This window comes from Bactrocera tryoni, chromosome 3, assembly GCF_016617805.1.
Source record: "Bactrocera tryoni isolate S06 chromosome 3, CSIRO_BtryS06_freeze2, whole genome shotgun sequence".
Lineage (NCBI taxonomy): Eukaryota > Metazoa > Arthropoda > Insecta > Diptera > Tephritidae > Bactrocera > Bactrocera tryoni.
Window position 1 is genome coordinate 27,728,489 of NC_052501.1, and position 24,401 is coordinate 27,752,889.

Consider the following 24,401-nt stretch of genomic DNA (forward strand, 5'->3'; position numbering starts at 1 on the left):
CATTTAATTTTTATTACTTTACATACCGTAAATGGATCGTATTCCAGCAGATCGTAAGCAATTCTCGGCGCCTCGTAGGTTATGCACTCCATTTGAAATGGCGATATTGTTGGACGCACTTCAAACATATTTGGATGATTACAGACTTTACGCAGCTGCATGAGCACATTGATGACGCTCAAAAGACTGCCGGTCTGCAGCGTTTCCTTGGTTCTAAGAAGATAAATGGAGGACATAATATTAGTATAGATTCAATTAAATCAAGGAATGAAATTCAAACAAAATTCTTTGGCTACAAACTCACTTTGCGCGGCTCATAAAGTCATCGTACAAGTAGCGCTGGCGATTGGACAAACGACACATTACAACATGTTCGTATTTTTTCGGCATTTGCTTTTCGACTTCCTTTTTGAGGCGACGCAGCAAGAAGGGGCGTATGACCTGTTAGAAGAAATGCCATAAATATAGATTATTTTAGCGGGGTTAATACAAGCAGGTTGGTGTATTGTATTACATACCTTGTGCAGGCGACTTATGAGCGTCTCATTGTACTCCATATTGCCTTCGATCATGCCGGTCATGGGATTTGAGAACCATTCTTTGAACTCGCGATGCGATGAAAACACATAAGGCATAAGGAAATGCATAAGCGACCACAGTTCCATCAAATCGTTTTGTAGGGGCGTGCCGGTAAGTAGCAACCGTCTGGAAAATTAACAAAATTATTAAAGAAATATAAAAAAAATTATACAAAATAAAAAATAGATTAATCAAAAAATAATTGATTAAGAAGTTAAAAACAAAATAATTGATAATAAAAAAAATAAAAAATAATTAAGAAGTTTTTAAATAAAAAAAACCAACTAAAATAAAAAATAATCAGAAAAAAAATAATTAAATCAAAAAATTAATAAAAAAAAAAATGAAACCAAAAAATTAATAAATTGAAAATATTAATTATTAAATAACAAATAATGATAAAATAAAAACAATTAAGTAAAATGAAAAATAAAATTAAAATTAAGAAATAAATAAGGAATTGAAAAAATGATATAATAATTAAAATATTTTAAATATTAATTTAAAAAAAACTAAAAAAATATTTAATTAAAAAATTAAAAAAGTAATTAATTACAAAATTAAAAAATAATAAACGAAATAAAATTATATTAAAAAATTATAAACGATGAATAGTAAAAAATCAAACAGTAATAATTAAAACCATTTACATAAAAAAACAATTAAAAATAAAGAAGATAAATTAAAAAAAAAATTAATTAGGGAATTTTAATTATTAAAATGTTTTAAAACAAATAAAAGTTTAAAAATATTATATAAAGAAAAATTAAATTAAAAAGTGAAATTAATTAAATTAAATAAAAAAAAATAAATAAAATAAATAAATAAAAACAATATTAGAAAAAAAAATCAATTAATTAAAAATTTAATTAAATTAATTTATTATAGTAATTAAATAAAAAAATTATAATTAATCACAAAATTAAAAAGTAATAATTAAAAACAATTAGATAAAATAAATATAAATAAAGAAGACTAATAAATTATAAAATTAAAAAATATATAATTAATTTGGAATTTTAATAATTAAAATACTTTTAAAAGAAATAATAAGTAAAAGAAATTAAAAAAATTAAATAAAAATTATAAATTTAAAAATATTAGAAATTAGAAAACAATAATAAAATGGTTAGACAATTTTGAAGCAAATTAAATTATATTAAATTAAAAAAATTAATTAATTAAAATTAACTAAAATTAAACCAAAAAATTGTAATAATAAATTTGTTGAAAAGAAATAATAATTATAAAAATAAAAAAATAAATAATTAGAAATAAAAAAATAATAATTAATAATAATATAAAAATAAAAAGTAATAAAAAATTTCATTATTTTTAAAAATTAATCAGAAAAAGTAATAAAAAAATGTAAAAAAGCGGTTAAAAACATTTACATAAAAAACCGTTTAAAAAAAACTATTAAAAAATTATTTAAAAAAAATTATTAAAAAAATTAATAATAAAAATTCAACTTAAAAATAATTTAAAAAAAATTAATAATAAAAATTCAACTTAAATAAACAACAAAAAATATATTTTTTCTTGTTTTTTGTACACAAAGCACTTGACAAGCCAGCGTAGTGGAGTTTGCGCAGTCTCTCTGAGAAAGCAATGCTTTGAAGTATTTGGTTGCTTTCAGCACCCAAGCGTAGTTCTTATTCTAGTTTAGCAATCGAATAAGCACTGATTATGGTGCTGCTGGTTTCTATAAAATCAAACAAACCCGCAATCATTCACAACAACAACTCACCTTTCTGTGGAGAAGTTCAGCAGCAGTTGCCAGCGTTGTGACTTGAAATTTTTTATATTCTGCGCCTCATCCAGTATCAGATATTTCCACTTTTTCCGCCGAAAACTCTGCTGATCCTGCACGACCAATTTATAGGACGTTATGCAAACATGAAATGCATTCGGTTTCGTCCAGCCGACGCGTTTCATCTTACGCTCTTTCTGCGTGCCATAGTAGGTGAGTATTTTGAAGGCCGGACACCACTTCTTGAATTCCATCTCCCAATTGAGCATCACCGACGACGGCACCACAATTAAATGTGGTCCCCAATTGCCTTTGACACAGGCCAAATGCGCCAGCAAGGCAATGGTTTGGATGGTCTTGCCCAAGCCCATTTCATCGGCGAGTATGCCGTTGAGTTTGCGCTCATTCATGGTGACCAGCCAATCCAAGCCGATGTGCTGGTACTCGCGCAGGGAATGCTTCAGCAGGAATGGCACCGGCGTCACCACATTTGTGGATGACAACGTATTACCTTTGGGTTGTATGCTCTCAGCTAAAGCGGCAGCATCTTTAATCATATCATCCTTGCTGTTGCCCTCAGTCTAAAAAAATAGTAAATGTAAAGTATTTTAGTAAGCCCGGCATTCTGGCTTGAGCGCGAGGTCCACACTTACATCTTCTAGCAGACTTTTTAAGCCGTCTTCCTGCTCATTCTCTTCGCTCTCGTCGTTCGACGTAGGCGCCTCCTCATCGTTGGTGTCTTCGCCGCCCGACTCACTCTCCGTTTCGACCACCGTGCCATCGCTGCTCGCATCGTCAGCCACTTCGTCATCGTCGGAATCGATTTCGACTTTCGCGCGTTTCTTCGCCGGCGGCGTACATTTCTTGTTGCGCGCCGTCGTTGCCGTTGTTGGTTCATCGATTTTTCCTGACTTGTACTTGGCCAGCAGTTGTTCGACCGTCAAGTCATTGTCTGCTTCCAAATCATCGATTTCCTTCTGATGATCGATATCCATTTCGTCTTCTTCTTGTTTGCTAATTGTATTCTCATCGTCATCGCTCTCTTCATTCGCTTCGAATTCGGCATCATCGGCATCGTCTTCTTGGCTGCTAGTGGCCATTTTGGAATCTTCTTCTTCCTCTTCCAGCATGATTTTATCGCGATTTTCCAGATAGCCTTTTGGTAAATCTTTGAGAAAATCATCTAGATCCATTTGGGATTCTTTTTCCAATGCGGCAACTTCCTCCTTAACGTCGGCGGCTTCTTCCTCCGCTTTGGCAATTGTTTCCTCATCATCCTCGGAACCGGATTCTGGACGGAAATCATCTGGAGCGCACAAAAAATGTATACCGTTAATTTTTTTCAAATTTATTTATTTAAGTTCTCTTAAACTTACCATCGGAGCCATTGCCCGCCGTCGCCTCGCGCTTCGGCGACGATATTCTGCTCGAGTCCATGCTAGGCGCACCACTGGCACCGGCCGTTGCATCCATGATGCTCTTATTCATACCCTCCGCCAATTGCTGTGAGAATTTCTCCGTCTGATCGACAATGAAACTCAAATGTTGATCCAGCGCCTTCTTGCGCTTCTCCTCCAGCTTGGTATGGTGTTTGTACTCCACTAATTTCTCCACATTGGACCAAAACATTTTCACCTCCTTCGACAGAAATGCGGCTATGCGCTTCAGATGCGCCTCTTGCGCCTTCTCCGCTTTCTGCGCCGCATTCGCCTTGTCCTGGAAGTATTTCTGCACCATTTTGGCGCATTTCTTTGCCGCATTCTTCTTCCATTTGCGCTCTTGCGCGAAATCCGCCGCCAACCAGACCATCTCCTCCAGCAAATAGTCCCAATGCGCCTTCGGACGGCTGGGCTCTTGCAGTTTTGGCAAACGTTTCTCAGTCCATAATCCCTCTCGCTGTAATTCGGATACGCGCTGGAGCACATAAACCTCTTGCTTGGCTTTGAATGAAAACTCCTGCACGCTATTCGACGCAGTGGGCGTGTTCAGGCTGCTGGTGGTGCTGCTTAGCGCGACACCACTGCTACAGCCGGTGGACGCAGCTGCAACTGCGCCGCCGCCATTTACAGTCGCCGGCACCAGCACGGCATTGGGCGTCGCCGGCGTATTGGTCTGTAAGTTGCTGCTTCCAACTCCGGCTGTGCCGCCAGGTGAGGCAGCTGCGTTGGCGCCGTTGCCATTGCGCCGCAAAACTGCTGGTGAGCCGCCACCAACACTACTACCGATAGCAGGTACGAGCGGTGTGCCACCTGAAGGAGTAAGCAGTTGTTAAACAAATTATAGTCGATTATAGTGAAATTTGAGCAAAAATTAATGACACAACGGTACATGCGTTGGTGGGATGCAAAAATCATACGAAACCAACAACAAGCGTTAGGCGTTACAGGCAAAACCAATAATTGTCTAATTTTTTCGTTAGAAAACCAATTAATCAATTGGGTATTAGTGCTTAAATACTTAAACAAATAATAAAAAGGAGCGAAATGAGACGATGATTGGGTACTGAGAACTTAGTAGTAGATAAATAAAGTAAATAAATGTGTTGCTTTTAACCACAAATGCCTTAGCAAATAATACCTGCACTTAATCTACAGCTCATTTAATTACTTTCATAATTGTTTGCGATAATCTAGAATGATTAGGCTTCTGGATTGTAAGCAATCAATTGGCAATATCGCAAAAACTATTTCTATAGCACTTTATGACGAGAAAAAATCCTGTAAGATAAAAATTTCGATTTTACAGAACTTGAAAAAGTGCGAACGAGAAATTACAGGAAAAGTTATAAAAGGAAAAAAATAAAACAAAATTTTTTTTTTTTTAATTTTTAAATATGTAAAAATACAATATAAATAGAAATTATATGCAAATAAAAAATGTCAAAACAAATTAATTAGTAAATAAAAATTATCAAAACAAGAAATAAAAATTGAATTTTAAAAAATTTAAGAAAAAAAAATTAAAAATATTACAAAGAAATTATTAATTTAGAAAATTTCATTTAATTTAATTAAAAAAATTTAAAAATAATTGTAAAGAATTATTAAAACTTTATTTAAACACTTATTTCAAATATATTTTTATAAACCAGAATTAAAAAAAGAAAATAATATGAAATATTAAAGTAGAAAATTTAAATAATAGTGAATAAAGAACAAGATTTAGTTTAAAAAAGTACAAAAAAACTAAATAATGAACACACAAAAAATAATTATAAGTAAAAAAGTTAATTTTGTTTGTGAAAAACAGCTTATTAAGCCTTTATTTAACACTAATTAAAAAATATATAAATAAAAACCAGACCAAATTAAAGTAAGAAAATTAAATAAAAGTTAAAAAAAAGATGAAACAGGAATAAATTAAAAAATAATAATAATAAATGACATATTAAATAATAGAAGAAACATTAAATAAAAAATCTCAAAAGAAGTTATTCAAAAATAAAACAATTTGAAAAATTACTGTAAAATTAAAAAGCAATTAAGTCAAAACAAAGAGAAAATCAAATGAAAGTAAAAAAAAATTAAAAGAAAAAAACACGAATTAATTTAAGGAAAATAAATAAGAAAATATCGAAAAAAATTAAATTAAAAAATCCAAAAAAAGATAATTATTTATAAACCGTAACCAAAAAATAAAAATAAAAAATATAAATAAACCAATTAAATTAAATTTAAATTTAAACAAATACACGATTTAATTAAAAAAAAAGCTAAACAAATAAAAATAATATAAAAAATTAAATAAAAATTATTATAAAATATATAAATATATATAAATATATCAAATAGCAATTTTATAAATAAAAAAAAAAAATAAAATAAAATAAAAACTTGAATTAATTAAAAATTTTAAATAAGAAAATATCAAAAACAAAAAAACAATTAAGTAAAAAATGTCAAAAAGAAAATACTATAAACCATAACTCAAAAATAAAAATAAAAAGTTTAAACAAACAAATTAAATAAAGGTTAAAAAAATAAAAACCAAACAGGATTTAATTCAAAAAAATTAAATAATAAATAAATAAAAATTATCAAAACAATTTTTTTATAAAATTAAACTAAAAAATAAAACTATTCGAAAAATTAAAATAAAAAATGTAAATAAATTTAGAATAAAAAAATTAAAGTGAAAAAATTATTAACATTAAAACAATAAAATAAAATTAAATAAAACCAAAAACACATAAGAAATATTATTTATATGAAATAAATATTATAAGCAACTTATTAAAAAAAACCAAATATTTTAAACTATAGAAATAAAAAATTAAATATAAAACAACTAAAAATAAAAATAGCTATTTCTTATTTTATAACATATGTATGCGATAATCTAGAATGATTAGGCTTCTGGATTGTAAGCAATCAATTGGCAATATCGCATTTAGGAATTCATTTAGCACTAATGAATCAAGATCTTGCAATTGCAGATTATACGCACTTAGCAAGATTTCTAGTAGTGCGGAACTACAAGTAAGCCTATAAACCTAAATACTTGCAGGTAACTCTACAAACTGAGTTTAGTTTTTGTTAATACTTCATATGCATTTGAGGTTATGTATGAGGTGGTAGATAAATATTATAATGAAGTTGGTCCTAAAAGTATCAGAAGCCCGGAGAATGCACTATATTAAATTCTCTATAAATTTGTATGATATATTAATAGTGTAATAAATATTATGGAGAACTTGTATTGATGAACACATTTAATATAATAGTCACAAATACATATAAAGAAATTATTAAACAATATGTAGGTGGTGGTGATTTTTTAATACCTGTACTGCAAAACAAAAAAAGAAAATAAATGCGTTTAAACGATTATTGGCCAACAGATAAAAACAACTTAAAACCTTTAAAGTTCATTACGCTTTGAGAAAAAAAGAAAAAACTATAACTTCGGTTAGGCCGAAGCTGTATTCCATACAAGTACAGGATTTTGATCGTTCAGTTTGTATGGCGTGATTTGATATCGGCGGTTCCCACACAAGAGAAAAAGGGGTGTACAAAATTGCATGTCGATATCTCGGAGACTGACGCTGTTCAGGATATAATGAATGTTTTACATTAACTAGAAACTAGAGGCATTTCTATGCAAAAGGAAAAAATAAGGCCATTATTAACCAATCAGACCGACATAGGACTCAATAATGTTTACACTTCGTATCCTGGTCGTAGCATTAAACTATTAACTCACATTTTTTTTACAATTTTCTTTTATATAATTCTTCCAACTATTCTAATGTTTGTGTTTCTTACTATTTTTTAATTTGTTTATTATTTTTTTATGTTTTACCTATTTTTCATATTTTCATTTTTTTATAAATGTTTTTGTTTTTATTATTAATATTTTTATTTATTATTATTATTTTTATTTTTATTTATTATTATTATTTTTATATAATATTTATTATATATATATATTATTTTCTTAATTTTAATTTTTTATTTATAATCATTTTTATTTTATTCTATTTTTTATTTTTTCTTTAATTATTTCTAATATTCCTTATACGTTATTTATATTTATCTTTTCCTATTTGCCCTATTTTATTCTTATGTTTTTAATTTATTTAGTACCTATTATTTTATTATTTTTAATATAATTTTTCTTTTAATATTTTAAATTTGTTTAATTATTTTCAATTATTTTTTTCACTTTTTATTGCATTTTATTTTGCTTTTTATATTTTATTTTATTTCCTATATTTTATTTTAATTTATTAATTTTTATCTTAATGTTAACGTTAATTTTTATTTAATTGTATTATTTGAATTTTATTTTTATTCTCTTATTTTATGTATGTATGTATTTTTTATTTTATTTTTATTTTATTTTTATTTTATTTATTTAAAAATAATTTTTTTATTTTAATTTTATTGCTTTATTTTTTTATTTTATTTTAATTGAGGTACTCACAACGTGTCATAAAGTATCGTAAAATCATAAATTTTTATACTAATTTAAAAAATTTGTTGTTGTATTGCATACTAAAATAAGCTTACGCAAATACAACTCTGAACGCTATGCTTTCGGATCGTTATAACTTTAAGAGACTATATAAATTCCCTAAATTTTTTCTGTGTTCACTTTATTTTTAATCTTTATTTTTTTATATTTAAATTTTTATTGTTTCTTTAATTATTTTTTAACTTTATTTTTTTCATTTATGTTTAATTTTTTATTTCTTTATTTTCCTCTATTTTTTATATTCTTTTTATTGTTTTGTTAAAAGTAAAATAATTTTTGCTTCATTTTTTATCTTTTTAATTTTATTTTTTGTAATATACTTTTATCGATTTATCTTTCCATTTTATTTTAATCACTTTTTTATTTATAATGCTTTTTAATTTTTCGATTAGCTATTTCTACCAGCGAACTGAACTCAGCACCTCAATATCCACACTACACTATTCAGAAAAACAAACTCGTGGCCGGAATTGTAAATTGAAATTATACTAAATAATCACATGAATATTCTATATGTTTGTATATGTATTTGTAAGTCAATTGTGGCTTTAAATCAAATTAAAAAAAAAATAAATAAAATATTTTGTATGCAAAAAATCAACAAGTTAAAACCAATAGCCGATCCAATTATATTTAATTTAAAAAAAAAACTTTATATTTACGAGAAGAAGCATGAAAAAGCAATAAAAGAAAAATCGAGAATATCTGAAATAAAGACGTACATACAAGTTTATGCAGCAAATTGCATTTAGAATGCACACTCAAACTATGCTACCTCAAAAGGAAAACAAGAACTAAAGATTGGAAAAAATAAGTACGTATTTATGTTGTATGGTTATAGTAAATATGAAAATCGACACAATTTAGCTAAGTAATACGCAATTCAAAAACTATGAAGTCGATCATAAAGTAATAAAAAAAATCAAAATTGAAATGCTTATTCTGAGTAAAACGATAAGCACCTGGCACCAAAGGTAAGGTAGTATTTCCTACAGCTGGTGGGGCGGGTATTTGACCAAATACCATCCCGTGCCGACCTCCTAAAGGTCTACCGGGTATGTGACCTATATAATGATACAATGTAGAGATGATACACAACAGAATACAGTGAGCGAGTGTGTGTAAATGTGTTGTGAAATAGAAGTTAGATGGTTGTAATACAAGAAAGAAAATATATGTATATACAGCTAAATTAGATAAAGTGGCCAAAGATATCTAAATGTTATTATTATTTATACAAATGTATATGAGAAAAATTATTTTTAAACAATTTAACTTGTAACGTTCTTCAAAAACTCGAAATTGCGCCAATTTACAATAATTTTTAGTTGTACACAAGAAAAAACAAGTAAAGGCTGGTTAATTTTGTTAGAAAATGTTAAACAAATGTATAAAATATGTTCTTAATAAAAAGAGAAACAAAAACAAAGAAGACAGACGGAGAGCGGCTCGTGTGAGTGTGTATGTAGTAGTAGTATGTTGTGCACGGTTAGGAAAGCGAAAGAGGAAGTTGCAATTAAATTTTCGTTTGTTCAATTTTTATCTTTAGCTTTTTGTTTTTGTTATTTCTAGGGAAATCGTATGAAATGTTATCAACAAAGAATATCAACACTATGAGATTGAGTGGTGGATGCATAATACATTGGCGTACATACCTTGTTGGGTCAGTTGTACAACAGCTGCTGGTAGTTTTGTGGAGACTGCCACAGGCGTTGCACCTACGGCGGGAATTTTGATTTCAGCACCCTGTGGCAGCACGTCGCCACTTGCATTGGTGGTAGTTGAATTACCACTGACACTCGCGCTACCAGGTGTTGAAGTTGTTGCTGTCGCTGTTGTTGTGGTTGTTGCTGCTGCCGCTGCTGCTACTGTAGCATTAAGCAAATTACTAGCGTTCGATGTGGCAGCTGCTGTTGTGGGCGCACTGCCGCTGCCGCTGCTGTTGCTATTGCTACCACCACTACTATTACTATTACTACTATTTATTTCTGTGGCTATTTGAGATTGCGTACTCTGTGGGGGAAAAGCGCAGTAAACAAAACAAAATTAATCAATGTATGAGCGAGTATACGAATTCGAAGTTGTTGCAGTCAATTTTTTTTTTTAATTTACTAGTTATGAATCAGACAAATGCCTCGCAAATGCGAACATCCTTTGAAAGCCAACATTCTCAAAAATAGAGGCCGTTGGCTTGTTCAGTGACATTTTATCATCATTTTGAGCGTATACATATGTAACTAGCTGACAACAACAAATTTTATGCGTTTGCATGAGGGTATGTGTGTATTGTTTATACTAACCGTTTTATTTGTAATTGCGGTCAAATAGTCTTGTGTTTGTTTTTGTGTTTGCAATTGTTGTTGCTGCTGCTGCTGCTGATTGCCGCTGGCAACACCAATTATAGTTGCTATGTTATCAGTTGATTTTTGTTGTTGTTGTTGTTGTTGCTGTTGTGCTAATGCAGCAGCTTTGTCCTCGTTAACTAACTGATCTAGACGATAAGCATTGCTAAAGGTGACGAATTGTGGGGTTGGTGGTTTCTTACGCCACGTTGGGTAGTCCATCATGTTGCCACCGCTTTGTAAATAGAATAATTCGGCGACATTTTCTGTGTGTCTAAACAAATCGTAAAAACAATAAAAAAAAAATGATTTAAGTATTTATTTTCCATAAATAAATCGTTTAATTTGTGTACCTTTCTTTAAGACTACGCAAACGGAAATACTTTTGCTCCACAATGCGCTTCTTGAGCGCATTTATATCCTGTGGTGCAGACACTGCCGTATTGCTGTTATCCGGCGTACTCCCACTTGCTGGCAACAACGAAGCAGTCAGGCTACCACCGCCGATACTATTCCCCACTAGTTTCGGACGCTTGGCCAGCGGTGAACCGCTGTACGTATCTTGTTGCGCCGCCTCTCCAATTACACTTGACGTACTTGTTGTGGATATAAAACTATTAATAAGACTACCTGACGTTTCCGTCGTTATAACGCGTTGCGTATTCTGTGCACCAGTTATACTTTCAATTGGATTTTGTGCTAACGAAACAAAATCACTCGCTGTATTTGCTGTTACCGCGATAAGTGATTTTTGCGGCATAGACGTTTGCTGCGCCTGCGCCAGTTGTTTTTGAAATTTCTGTTGTAGCGATTTGTTTTGAGAACTTTGTAAATTTGTTGAAGTTATTCTTGTTGTTGTTGTGTTAATTTGTTGTTGCAATTTTGGCAAATGTTGCTGCGTGAACGCTTGCTGAAAGCTGCGAGGTGTAACGGATGTATCAACAAACGTTGTGGCCACTACTTGATGTGCCTCAGGTGTGGCAACGGTTATAGTTGTTGGTGTAATTATACCCGTATAGGTGGTTGTAGCCACCGATGCTGTTGTATTTGTAGACGATAAAACTGATCTATGGTCGGATACAGCAGGAGGGGCTGGGCTAGCCCGTTGATGCCCCCCTCCTGCTGACTCACCTTCATTCATGTTTGATGCATCTGTGAGAAGAAATTCAAAATGTTGTCATTGCTTTGCAATAAATTTAAGTAAATTTATATCGAAATATATTTTAATTTTAAAAATTCCATTCTGCTATGTATATTGCGAGTTTACAGAGTTTTGTTACAAAATTATATCACTTTCGAATGAGGTACGTAATTTCAAAAGTGTAAAGCTAATTTTGTTTTTCTTTAGCAAGGTTACAAATTGTTTTATCACACAGTAAAATGATAACACAGAGTGCCCTTGCTTATCAAATATGCGGTACATGATCATTATACTTGTATGTATATAAGTTGGTAATATAATTAAAATATTTGATTTAGCAACATTGATTAATTTACAAAATCAATAAATTATATGTGAACTTAAAAATAAAACGATAGGCATGAAACATATTAATCTATTTATAGAAGTATATATCAGAGAAAATAAATAACGATTATTGTTGAGATTTTGAAATAAAAAATTATAATAATAATTAGAATAGAAGATCAAAACACCGATAAATCAAAACACCGACAAATCACAATACCGACAAATCAATAAAAGATGGCGTTGTTCGTTCGAGGCCCTGCGGCCCAATCAGTAGAATACTCTTTATGTGCTTCAATATAAATAAGGGCGGACAAGGTAAAATATTTTTCACATGTCGGCATTTTGGTTTCTTGGTGTTTTGATTTGTCGGTATTTTGATTTGTCTGTGTATTTAAATTTTGTAGGTATTTTGATGTCTCGACATTTTGAACTTCGGTATTTAAAGCGTATCCCCACAAATAAGCATTACTTAAGGATTTTTTTCGCTCATAATAAAACTAAACCACTTCCAAATCAAAATGTTTATTTCAAATGACAAAATCAAACAAAACAAACGAAAACAACGACGAAGCTATAATGCTTTTCGGTACCAGAAGTTTATTTTGCATGGCAGTTACATTGTGCGATTTCGGCTGTTCAATTTGGCCGACTCGACTCTTTCGGAAAAAAGTTCGTATTGAAATTTACAAAAAATAAAATCGAAGTTTTTAACACCAAGGTAAAAACACTAAAAAAAATTAACTAAATTTCATAAAAAAAACATTGAGGATAAATTATGGTAGTTTGACATTAGTACGGTAAAAATTTTTCAAAACATTGAAAATCAAAACATTGAAAAATTTTTTTTTGCTGTTGTAATTACATTAAACCCTTAATAATAATGTAGAAACCTTTCTTTAAAGTTGGTAACGGAAAGTTTTTAAAAATGAGATCCGAGTAAGGTGTCGTGCGCTCGACTTTGTACAGCTGGCGATCTTTAAACGCGTTTTTTCGAAACAGTATTTTTTGAACTGGTACCCACGATTCCATCCAATCTCCTTGGCCGACTTGTCCAATTTTTTTTTGGAATTGTCAGAAAAACTTGGCTTGGAGAAATCGTGGGTACTACTTTTAAAGATGGCGGCTTCCAGTCAACCATATATCCACCGGATATCAAGAAAAATTGAGAAAAAAATGTTTCTCAGTACTATATTACATATTGAATAACATATGAAAAACCTGAACACTCATATAAAAATTTGTGTGGAAAAAAAAATTGTTGAAAAAGAGGTTGCTTTTACCATACTACCCCCTTAACAAAAGAAGTTTTGTACATTAATTGAACCGAAGAGGGAGGTCAGCAGTTGAATCGCAAATATATTTTCATGATGCTCCAAATGGAAGTGGTAACGTCTTCGATTTTTTCTCTTACAATGAACAACTTAAGATCACGGAAGAGGACATCGTTTCCAATATAGAAAGAAGCACCCACTATGCTGCGCAGAACTTTATTTTGAAAAGCTTGTAAAACTTTTAAACTTGAATTCGCTACACTTCTGTTAGGCACGATTCCGATTAAAATTTAGAAAACTAGATGCCAAACATAGTGGGATTTTTTTACAATAAATACTATAATTTAATATATAAAATAGTATATCTTTACTAAACGCCTTTTTTATGACAATAATAAATGCATATTCAAAATGTGTTTAATTTATGTGTCTACGTACTACATACACATATAACATATTAGGATAAATTTAAATGAACTAGATTGTAATTTTTTTACTTAAAGAAGAAAATACTAGCGCACAATTTCTCATTTTCCTTTAACATTTTGTAAGTTTATTGTTCGAAATAAAAAAAATTGTAAAATTTGCACTTTAAACGCATGAGTTTGAAACAGACATTCAAAATTCTTAAAATTATAAACATATCAATAGTAATAAATTTGTTATACTAAATACAAAAAACAATTGCAATTTGAGATGTTAATTTAAAAAGAAAATTAAACTTTGATCAGAAATAGAATGTTGCATTTTTTCAAAATTATTTATAAATATCAAATAATTTATAAGTAAATTAAAAATGCTTTAATTTCGCAAGAATATAAATTGTTTTATCACACAGTTTAATGATAACACAGAGTGCTCTTGCTCTTTAATGTGCATGCATGTGTACGTATGTATGTATGTTCCATTATTATAATTCAGCAAATAATAGCGATGTCAACATACGTACATACATATAGCTGCAAATTATCCACACATCGCACAAATAACTCCGCCGGATTAACTTATTGAAAGTATCATACTTGATATAAACCTCCTTTTGTAAGTATATACATATGTATATATTTTGCATTCACTCTTCAAGTTTGCTTTTCTTGTTTTTTCAAGTTTTGTTTTTTCTAAAATTTTAATCAAAGCGCAGTCTTTTACTTAGAGTTGTTTAAAATTTTAAGGATCGTATAAATTCAGAGAGATCTTTGCTTTTAGTTAAAAAAAAAGATAAGCACATCCTGTCGTAAAAAACTATCCAAAACAAACAATATTTTACCGCCCAACCCTCGACAACTGCTAAATTTAGAAAGAAAAATATAATAAACTTTCCAGTTACCAAGCAAATTTATAATTAGAAAATTAAAACACTTGAACAAATTATCAGAGACAATAATTAACATCGATGTGTAAAAAAACATTAAAAAAAAATTATATATATGTATAAAAAAAATAAGAAACCATATATAAAATGCATATTTAGACATACATTTATGTATAAATTATGTACCTAAACTTTTTCAATATAAATTTGAAATACAAGAGGATGTGCTTTGATATTTTTATAAAACAAAATATATTTTGTGTTCAATAATTAATTTTTAATTTAATGGCGAATACAAAAACAAAAAGAACAAAATTATTATAGGCAGATGTTTAGGTTACCTTTTGTAAAATATATTTGTTTTAAATGTTTTTCAATTTAAAGGTTTTTAAATTCAAACAATGGTACATATTCATTTAAAATTTCACTTAAAAAAATTGCTACCAATGTAGCAAATAAAAAACAACAACGACAACACTGTGCTAAGAACGAGTGAGTAACGAAACAACATCGCGCAACTTTGAAACGACTTCCCTGTTTTTATGCGGCGGCCATATTGATATTTCATTTGCCGAATGCCACATTGAGGGTTGTCAACCATATACACTTTTTCGCACTAGTTAATTCTGACGGCAAATCTACCGATTCAATACCTAAGCCCATTAAACAAATATATAGATTTATTTAAAAAATACACAATATTTATTACACAGGCATCATTTTTTTAACTACATGTTTAAACTTCGAATAATTTATATTTAGGTACAGCAAATGCAACACTGCTCTAATCGACTTTTCTCTATCCCGAACAAACGAATGAATAGCACAACGACCATTTCAACTCACCTCAGACAGCTTTTTTCAATCACGAAATTTCTGGTTTTCCTATAGACATCTGCCCAAAATTCAATGACAATTCGAATTTTAAGGCTTCAATTTCAATCGGAACACAAAATTTTTAAATATTTTTACACTATTATCCATAAAAATCACAATTCAAATTCTATGTAAAAATCTATGGAAATTTTCTGCGCTTCACCGGATTTCAGCATAGGCTGTACTCTTCACACGCACAGATTACCGTATGTTCCGTCTCATTCAATTTTTAAATTTTCACATAAACATCAAGCGCACCAATGTGCGTAGCACTTCTGAACGCGCTGAGAACATTACGGAAACTGAAACGGCGAAGTGAAAAATCAGCCAGCGAACCATCCATTTTGCGTTTCGTCCGCTACTTTGTCAGCCATCTTTATGCAGAGTTGCATGAACTAGTATGTGACTATCATTGTCAATAATATTGAAAAATCAAACTGAAATTGAATTGCCGGTTGCGTCGAAATGACACAACTTTGCTCGCAATTTTGTACATTATAATTTAAATTTACACAATAACTTTTAAATTGTAAATTAATTCCAAATCTTTTCTAGCTATTTTAATTACCAATTATTATAAATATAAATAGATATATTACAAAAAAGGTAATTCAATTCTAATTTGAAAAATTGTTTATCGATTTATCGAACGGGTTCTTCATTCAATAGGTTAGCACTTTCAGCTGTTTAGCGCCGAATTTTAGCTTCATTGGCATTCAGTCGCGGAACTTTGAAAATTTGAAAGCTATACAGATTCATGTTTTATAATGACCGATTTGGAGCAATTTGATGGACTTGGCTTATCCACTTATCTCATAAGAAAGTTGCAAAAGAAGTGTATTTTAACCAGATATGAATTGCTCATTACAAGTAATGCGGAATTAATGGAAATTACGGGTCTTACGGAAGCCGCCATATTGGAGTTAAAAGAAAAACTTGGGAAAGACTTCCTCCACCTTCAGCAAAGTAATTTGAATAATTGGAAGGCGTATACCAAAATTTACAACACCGGTATAGAAAAGTAAGTGATTAAGTAATGTGTGTATGTTCATTATCTTCACTGTCAGCAGGTTAGACATTCTGTTGGCTAAAACACCGTTGAGAACCGGCAGTATATGGGAAATATGCGGCAAGTCGGGCGTGGGGAAAACTCAATTGTGTCATACAATTGCTCTCAATTTTGCGGCACAAACTCAAGGCACAGTTTTATACATAGATACAAAATGCGACTTTTCTGGTACGCGCATCATGGAAATGTTACGCTGCCGTCATGTACCCAATAATATTTGCGGGCGTATAATGCAAGATATCTTAGTTGAGCGCACAAGCACTGCCGAGGGTTTATGCGACATACTAGAAAAGCTTGATTTGCAATTGAATGCAGGTGCTGATGCTGACGGCGGTAATACAAAATTAGTTATTATCGATGCATTACCGGCTGTGTTTTTTACATATCGCAGCGAATTGGACCATCTTAAAGGTTTGGAAATTTGAACACACTCTATAAACATAATATAATACTTTACAAATATTATTTAAGGAAAATATTTGCTGGCAAAACTAAACAATTTAGTTTACCAATTATCTAAAGAGCACCATATTGCTTTCGTCTACGTTAATTTGTTAGTCAACATTGAGGAAGAACAACAAATAACTGAAGATTTAGGCAAGTAATAATTTATATTGGTAGGAAAGTGAAAATTAACAAGCTTTAAATTATAGATAACGAAGAAATGAGCGAGCCATATGAAATGCCAGCCGCTCCACTAAATCTCGCTGGCTGTGTAGGCATGCGTCCAGCTCTGGGTGAATATTGGAATCGCGCACCCCATTTACGCTTATCATTGGAAACGCCACTAGACAACACTTCAATAACAAATGAGCGGCTATTGACAGTAATTAGGAGTTGCTACACTGCTGTAGGCACTACGTGCAATCTACATATCACAAGCGCGGGTGTTTCTTAATTTAAAATGAATTATTATATGGAAGCAGCATGCAAAAGTAAGTTGTCTTTTTGTATAGCAACTCACATGTATGTTTTTCCGAAATCTTTTAAGACTACCCGTCTGCCAGAAATTAATGTTACTATCTTAGAGATTAAGATAAGAACTATTACCATAAAAGCATAATAATTAGTTCGTATCAGTAAACACAACGGTGTATGTAGATTGTGGCTGTGAATTAAACATAAACGTAAAACGGAAAGTAAATCATTTCTAAGGCTTCTTGGGTTACGGTTTCGTACGTCGCACTCTTCGAGGTTTTATGTAGGCTAGTGGGCGATTTGTAATATGCATCCCTAACAAAGAACTGCGGTCCACAGCTACGGCTGTTTACACAAACAAGACTCGACAAATATAAAGATTAGAGGCACAGCATATAGAAACATCTCAAAATAGTTTATTAGTTTATAGTGTTGTTTGAGACGTACTTGTGGCTTGAATTTTATAGTTGCAAAGGTAATGCTCCACATAGAGTACATATTTATATTATCTTGTACATTTAGTGATTTCGTCTAATGCTTGGTGTTTGCTGCGCAGTTTTAGTCATTGTATTCTAAACGTTCGCGGCGGCAAGTTATGCGCTTTATAGCAGCACTCTCTTATTTGATTTAATAACGGTGGAGCAGCAGTAGAGTGTGGAATCAGTGAAAAAAAAAGAAATCTAATTTCTAGATAGCATTTTAAAGTAATAGTGTTTTCAACTTTCAAATATTTTTTTAAGTGTAAGCCAAAATGTCGAATGCTATACCGCAATCAACGGAAAATGGAAATGGTTTACAATCCCGCGCACCTCTGAAAGTGGCTATTATTGGCGGTGGTTTGGTGAGTGGGCTTTGTGAAATTTTTGTTTTTTGCGAAATGTGATGCAAAATTAAATGATAACAATTTAATATAATAAATCATCTTGGTTTAATGGCTTCTAATTTGTTATCAAGCCTAAAATGAATAAAATAACATAAAGTTAGTAAAAAAAAAATGCTTGTAATTTTTCAATACACTTCAAGTTTACTAAAAAATTATTTAAAGAATTAAGAATTTATTTTAACCAATTTATAAGTTCCTGAAAGCTTTATTCACAATCAATCTTAAGTGTCCTGCGTACATTTCAAAAACAAAAAAGAAATAGAGTGTACAAAAATCAGAAGAATGTAGCAAAAAATCATTTGAATCGGGAAAACTATTCTCAAACCACAGTGACAAGAAACGATTTTCAGGTTATAGTTGAATCAAAGGTAAAAAAATAATCTAACATTTGAATACAGCCGATAATTATTGTTCGTGTGTGCATAAGTACATATCTGTCGAAGATATAATAAATATATTTGACTTTCATAAATCAACTAACCATTTACAGACATATTAAGTACGCAAGTGTTTATAATTGTTTAATAAATTTCAAATAAATTAAATATGCACGTCTATTACATTGTCATAAACCACTATTACTACGAAACAATCTCAATAATTGATCAGAATATATTATTAGACTTATTTAGCACAAGGTTGAGAAAAAAAATCATTTCCATCTCCTGCCAAGCATACAAGTGGTTGGATTATGCGAAATTATAATAAATTATACATACATACTACCACAAATAGAAACGTAATTCAGGCATGAAAGAACAATTCATACAAAGTCGGCAAACTTATAAGTGATAAAGTCAAATCGCTGATAAGCGCAGTATGGCATTGACATTGTCAAGCGGCGATGCAGAAACATCATTATCATCGAATTTGCACACGTTTTTTCAAAACTTTTTCTTTCTTTTAATATATGTACATACATATGTATTTTAGCTTTTGATTGATAGCTGATTGGCAGCATGTATACTTTGGAACGTTATTCACTAATTTGAATCTAAGCTATAATAATTTTTAAAGTAAAAAATATTATAAAAATATCTTTATCTTGATTTTGATTCGAATAGTTTAAATCGCAGCTGTATTGCTCCGAATTAGTGCCAAATTTTGAGAAGAAATTTTGTCAAATAAGAAAGTTTTCTCTACGATGATTCGAGCTTGATCGGTCAGTCTAATGTTTAGGGTGTAAAAAGTATATTAATTTGTTTTGAAACTATTTTTCTATTTTTCCCGTTTCAGTATTGTTGTTGTTGTTTAGGGTGTGATGCTAATTTAGAAATTAATGGTCCGTTAAAAATTTTATAAATCTTCGAAAAAATCTTGGTCTTATTGACGGCCTAAGAATTTGTCTTCGTAAATACTTTTTTTTTTGAATATAAATTATTCATACTTCATGGACACCACGTTGTACAGTTTAATTTGTGTACATAGTAGACCGTCTATTCATATTAACCACCATCCGATCCCATGATAGTCGCGTCTACGTAACCGGAACGGACCCGAATATTTTTATGCGGTCAAGGCCTGTCAACTCGACTTAACGAGCATTTTCATTTACAGGTCGGCTCATTAGCAGCACTCAGTTTCGCACGACGCGGCCACGAGGTGCATTTATATGAATACCGTGAGGATATACGCACCGCGGAGCTGGTACAAGGCCGTAGCATTAACCTGGCCTTGTCGCAACGTGGTCGCAAGGCATTGGCCGAGGTAGGGCTGGAGCAGGAGGTGCTCGCAACAGCGATACCGATGCGTGGACGCATGCTGCACGATATCAAAGGCAATCGCACGGTGGTGCTGTATGATCCCTGCACAAATCAGTGTCTCTACTCGGTGGGGCGAAAGTATTTGAACGAAGTGCTATTGAATGGTTTGTAGAATTTTTGATTTTTTTAATTTAAAATTTTTTCATAATTTATGTATGTTTTTGATAATTTTTTTTTAAATTTCTTTTTAATAATTTTATTTTTTTTTTATAATTAAATTTTTAATAATTCAATTTTATGTTGTTTAAATACATTTTTTTTAATAATTTTCAAATATTTTTTTTTTTTACATTTTTTAATATTTTTTTTTATATCCCCCACAGCTGGTGAAAAATTTCCTAATATTCAACGCCATTTCGAACATAAGCTGCATTATGTGAATTTGACGCAGGGACGCATGGAATTTAAGCGGTGAGTTGTTTTATTTAAAAAAATATATTATTTTGAAAATATTCATAATTCAGATTCTTTTTGTGCCTTGAAAGCTATATTTTATCACTTTGTCACAATTATGGTAATTTACAGCGCTCCCAACAAAGAAATAGTGGAAGCCAATGCCGACTTGGTTGTAGGCTGTGATGGCGCCTTCAGCACAATGCGTCAGCAAATGGTCAAAACGCCTGGCGTCAATTATTCGCAAGAGTACATCGAACATGGCTATTTAGAGCTTTGCATACCAGCGAAGAACGGCGAGGTATTTACATATTCAAAGCTCTTTGAACCTAATTGATTACTATTTTATACATAAAGTTCCAAATGCCTGAGAATTACTTGCATATCTGGCCACGTGATGCTTTCATGATGATTGCGCTGCCCAATCAAGATAAATCCTTCACAGTTACGCTGTCGATGCCATTCAAGGTGTTCGACACCATACGCACCACCGAAGAATTACTAAGTTTCTTCCACAAATACTATGCCGATGCAGTGCCACTAATCGGCGAGGAGCGGCTGGTTAAGGATTTCTTTAAAATGCCACCACAACATTTGGTCTCCGTGAAGGTTAGCCATAGTGAAAAGTACCTCTCTCTCTCATCTTCGAAGTCTAACCGCACATTTTCTTTTTATGCGCAGTGCCACCCCTACCATTACGGCGCCAAGGCGCTCATTCTCGGCGACGCTGCACACGCTATGGTGCCCTACTACGGACAAGGTTTGAATGCCGGTATGGAAGATTGCACTTTTCTCATGTCGCTCTTCGATCAGCCCCATCTAAGTACCGCCGAAATATTGGAGCAATTCACCGAGCTGCGTTGGCGCGATGCGCATGCCATTTGCGACCTGGCCATGTACAATTACGTTGAGGTGCGTAAAAAATATATAAATTTTACAATTTTATACTCTCTACTTCCCCAATCTCGTACAGATGCGCGATTTGACCAAACGCATTAGCTTCCGCTGCCGCAAATGGCTTGACACGCAGCTATTCCGCTGGTTCCCCAGCGTGTGGGTGCCACTCTACAACAGCGTTTCGTTCACCAGCATGCCGTATAGCAAGTGCATTGCTAATCGCAAATGGCAGGATAAGGTGACAATTGAATTATTTTGTTTATACAACATTTTGAAAATATTTAATCCTTTCCCCCCTTTGCAGCTGCTGAGTAATGTGTTCATTTCTGCTTCAGTGGCGTTTGTGGCTATAGGCGTTTCAACCTATTTTGGCGTTTTTAAAATCAGTTACTTTTAATTTATGCTGTTCCTAGTTTTAATATAAGAATAACACGCAGCTTCTTAACATACGAAGGTATTAGTTGCTCTGTTTTTATTTTGTCTCATGTAGAGTTTGTAGAAAATAGTGCATGTGTGAGTTGTAGTGTAGTTTGTTGACAGTTATATAACATATTTATACACCTAGCATATAGTGGTGCGATCTAAGCAATTTTTACGCAGATTCAAGCGTTTCCTTGAATTGTAATCTATGCGTTTTTTATGTTTGCTTATTCAAACAAAGTCGCTAGCCGGCAGCACATGGGAAAAAGACAAAGAAACATTGTTGGCAACATACAAGGCAATCTGCCGGCCGGTCCTTAAGTACGCCGCATCAATATCGTCGCCTGGATGCAGTAAAACGCAGACGAGGAAGCTACAGACTTGTCAGAACACTGCACTCCGGCCTACGACAGGATGCCTCTTGATGTCTCCCAAAGAACACCTGCAGAGTGAGGCCCGTATGCTACCAGTTAAGGTGCATAATGAAATACCCTTCAAGTAATTTTTGCTGGGGGTGGTTTCTCAGAAATCATCCCTTCAATCATGTGCTTGGAGCGGAACCGACTCCTAGGAGTATGAAGAGGTCCTTGATCAACTACGTCGACAACATAAAACAATACGCTGACCAGACTTCGGACGCTACAAACTTCAGATATGCGTTGACCGCCATTCACGGTGGAGTCATTAACACCTTCAATGTCTCTCTCTCAGTGAATGGTGTGCTTGGAGTCAAAACACCACTCATTGCAGACGAAGAGCTCGAGTTGCCGCGAGAAACGAGTGTGACCCTGGCGCAGCTTCGTTCTGTATACTGCAGCAGGTTGGACACCTACTAATCCAAAATAGATCCTTATATGTATATCAAACATATGTTCAGCGTGCAACGAGTCGTCGCAAGACACTAGCCACCTCTTTGCTTGCCTTGTTAACCCTACTCATCTGACACCCCTCTCCCTATAGTCTGACCCCAACGAAACAGCGCGTTTCCTGAGCCTATCGTTGGATGACATCGATGACAAGGTAATCTAAACCATACAATCTTTACGGATATTGTGTACCCGTTACAACAACAACAACAATATAATCTATACCATCTATAATCTATCTATGTTTAATTCCTACAACAGCCGGTTCTACGTTACCGGAATTAACCCGGATTTTATCCGGCTAAGGGCTGCACTTTCGGAGATCTAACCTCGTTTGGATCGCTGAGTTATAGATTAAGATCATAACCTATATACATTGAAGGACATTTATCAGTTTGTATGGCAGCTATAGTGGTGCGGTATCGCCGGTTCAGAATTTTTTTTTTTAATAAAAACGTGTTACACGTCACGCATTTGTGGTTATTGCTTGCAGTGCTTCAACTTTTTGTGCGATCAGTTCGCTAATATGCCAGAAAAACGCAATAATATTGCCTACTTTTAGGCTGATCATCGCACCGAAAGCACATGCTCAGCCTAATCGCCTCTACACAACTCTTACAAATACCTTCACAGTGTGTGTTGGCACACATTTATTTGAAAGATTGAGATTTTAAAATAAAAAAAAACACAATTATTCCATTTAGCTTAAATAAATATAACAAGTTGCTCACCACACTCAGTGCAATTTCAAACGCTGCTTCACTCAAGTAACTCTCCACTGCTTTTTACTATTAAATTTAAATACTTTGCTCACTACGCACATGTTGCGGCTTCCTCACCTTGTGTCGAAATGACTTTCAGCCGTTTCTGGTAATATGTATGTAGCTTAACTGTCCAATAACCCACCACCACACCACCACGTGGTTTCCAAAACTCTCTAGTTAATTTTTATTTTATTTTTGTTATTTGAGAGTGTGCATATGAGTGAGTGTGTATGTGTGCCACAAATGGTGAGCGCAGAAAACTCAAAAATGCGCTCAATCAGCAAAAAAAGAAAAACAAAAACAAAAAAAAAATATGTCAGAAAGTGTGTGTAAAAAGAAGAAAGTAATATAAAAAATTATCACTTTTGTGGAGCGCAAAAATAACACTGTCACATACATTGGCTCCGCAACTGTCGCCTATTGGAAATTTACCAGAAATGGCTATTTTTGTTGGTGTTTTGTTTTGTTGGCATATTCTTAACAAAACAAAATATGCCGGCCATACATGCCACTAAGCACGAACACTTGACTTATATACAGACATACATGTGCATATGTATGTATGTATATATTAAGTACAGCAAATATTTAATATCTAATAACAGCCTTTAATTTCTTTACTCTAGCATTATACATTGTTAGTTTTGTTGTGAGCGTGCTTTTGAGCATTATTCTACAAAATTTTTTATTTCTCTCAGTTGTTGACCTCATATTGTAGTTCCGCTCTCCCGCATTGTTGTTTTCACTGACATATTATGACTTGCCATATATGTAGTCAATTTATCATATTAGTCAATTTAAAAAATAATCCGTTGATGTATACATTTGAACATTTGTTTAAATATTTT

General features: G+C 32.3%; 2 protein-coding genes and 2 non-coding genes across 6 annotated transcripts in view; 1 reads left to right on the forward strand and 3 right to left on the reverse strand.

Moving 5' to 3' along the window:
• The window catches only part of LOC120770475 (helicase domino), a 44,303-nt gene extending 20,700 nt beyond the window's left edge, over positions 1-23,603 (reverse strand). For 2 of the 3 annotated variants that reach the window (XM_040097979.1, XM_040097977.1), the window contains exons 1-10: positions 15,551-15,866; positions 11,004-11,802; positions 10,609-10,924; positions 9,964-10,321; positions 3,709-4,581; positions 2,986-3,638; positions 2,330-2,913; positions 519-705; positions 305-441; positions 27-213 (exon numbers count right to left, since the gene is read on the reverse strand). In XM_040097979.1, the coding sequence (XP_039953913.1) occupies positions 27-213; positions 305-441; positions 519-705; positions 2,330-2,913; positions 2,986-3,638; positions 3,709-4,581; positions 9,964-10,321; positions 10,609-10,924; positions 11,004-11,791 (4,083 nt within the window). In that variant the 5' untranslated portion in view covers positions 11,792-11,802; positions 15,551-15,866. Of the gene's footprint in view, positions 1-26; positions 214-304; positions 442-518; positions 706-2,329; positions 2,914-2,985; positions 3,639-3,708; positions 4,582-9,963; positions 10,322-10,608; positions 10,925-11,003; positions 11,803-15,550; positions 15,867-23,520 lie in introns of those variants that run through there. The other variant, XM_040097978.1, reaches the window with a different exon arrangement.
• LOC120773151 lies at positions 10,424-10,530 on the reverse strand. The gene has a single exon (XR_005705134.1). It is a non-coding gene; the product is annotated as a small nucleolar RNA Me28S-Am2589 (small nucleolar RNA).
• LOC120773156 lies at positions 11,923-12,054 on the reverse strand. The gene has a single exon (XR_005705137.1). It is a non-coding gene; the product is annotated as a small nucleolar RNA psi18S-841/snoR66 (small nucleolar RNA).
• Positions 18,126-21,963, forward strand: LOC120770476 (kynurenine 3-monooxygenase). Its single transcript, XM_040097980.1, has 8 exons — positions 18,126-18,408; positions 20,008-20,317; positions 20,537-20,624; positions 20,739-20,907; positions 20,964-21,215; positions 21,288-21,518; positions 21,580-21,741; positions 21,808-21,963. Exons 1-8 carry the CDS (start codon positions 18,319-18,321, stop codon positions 21,898-21,900), a joined length of 1,395 nt encoding a protein of 464 aa, XP_039953914.1. The 5' UTR covers positions 18,126-18,318; the 3' UTR covers positions 21,901-21,963.
• Positions 23,604-24,401: the final 798 nt, after the last annotated feature.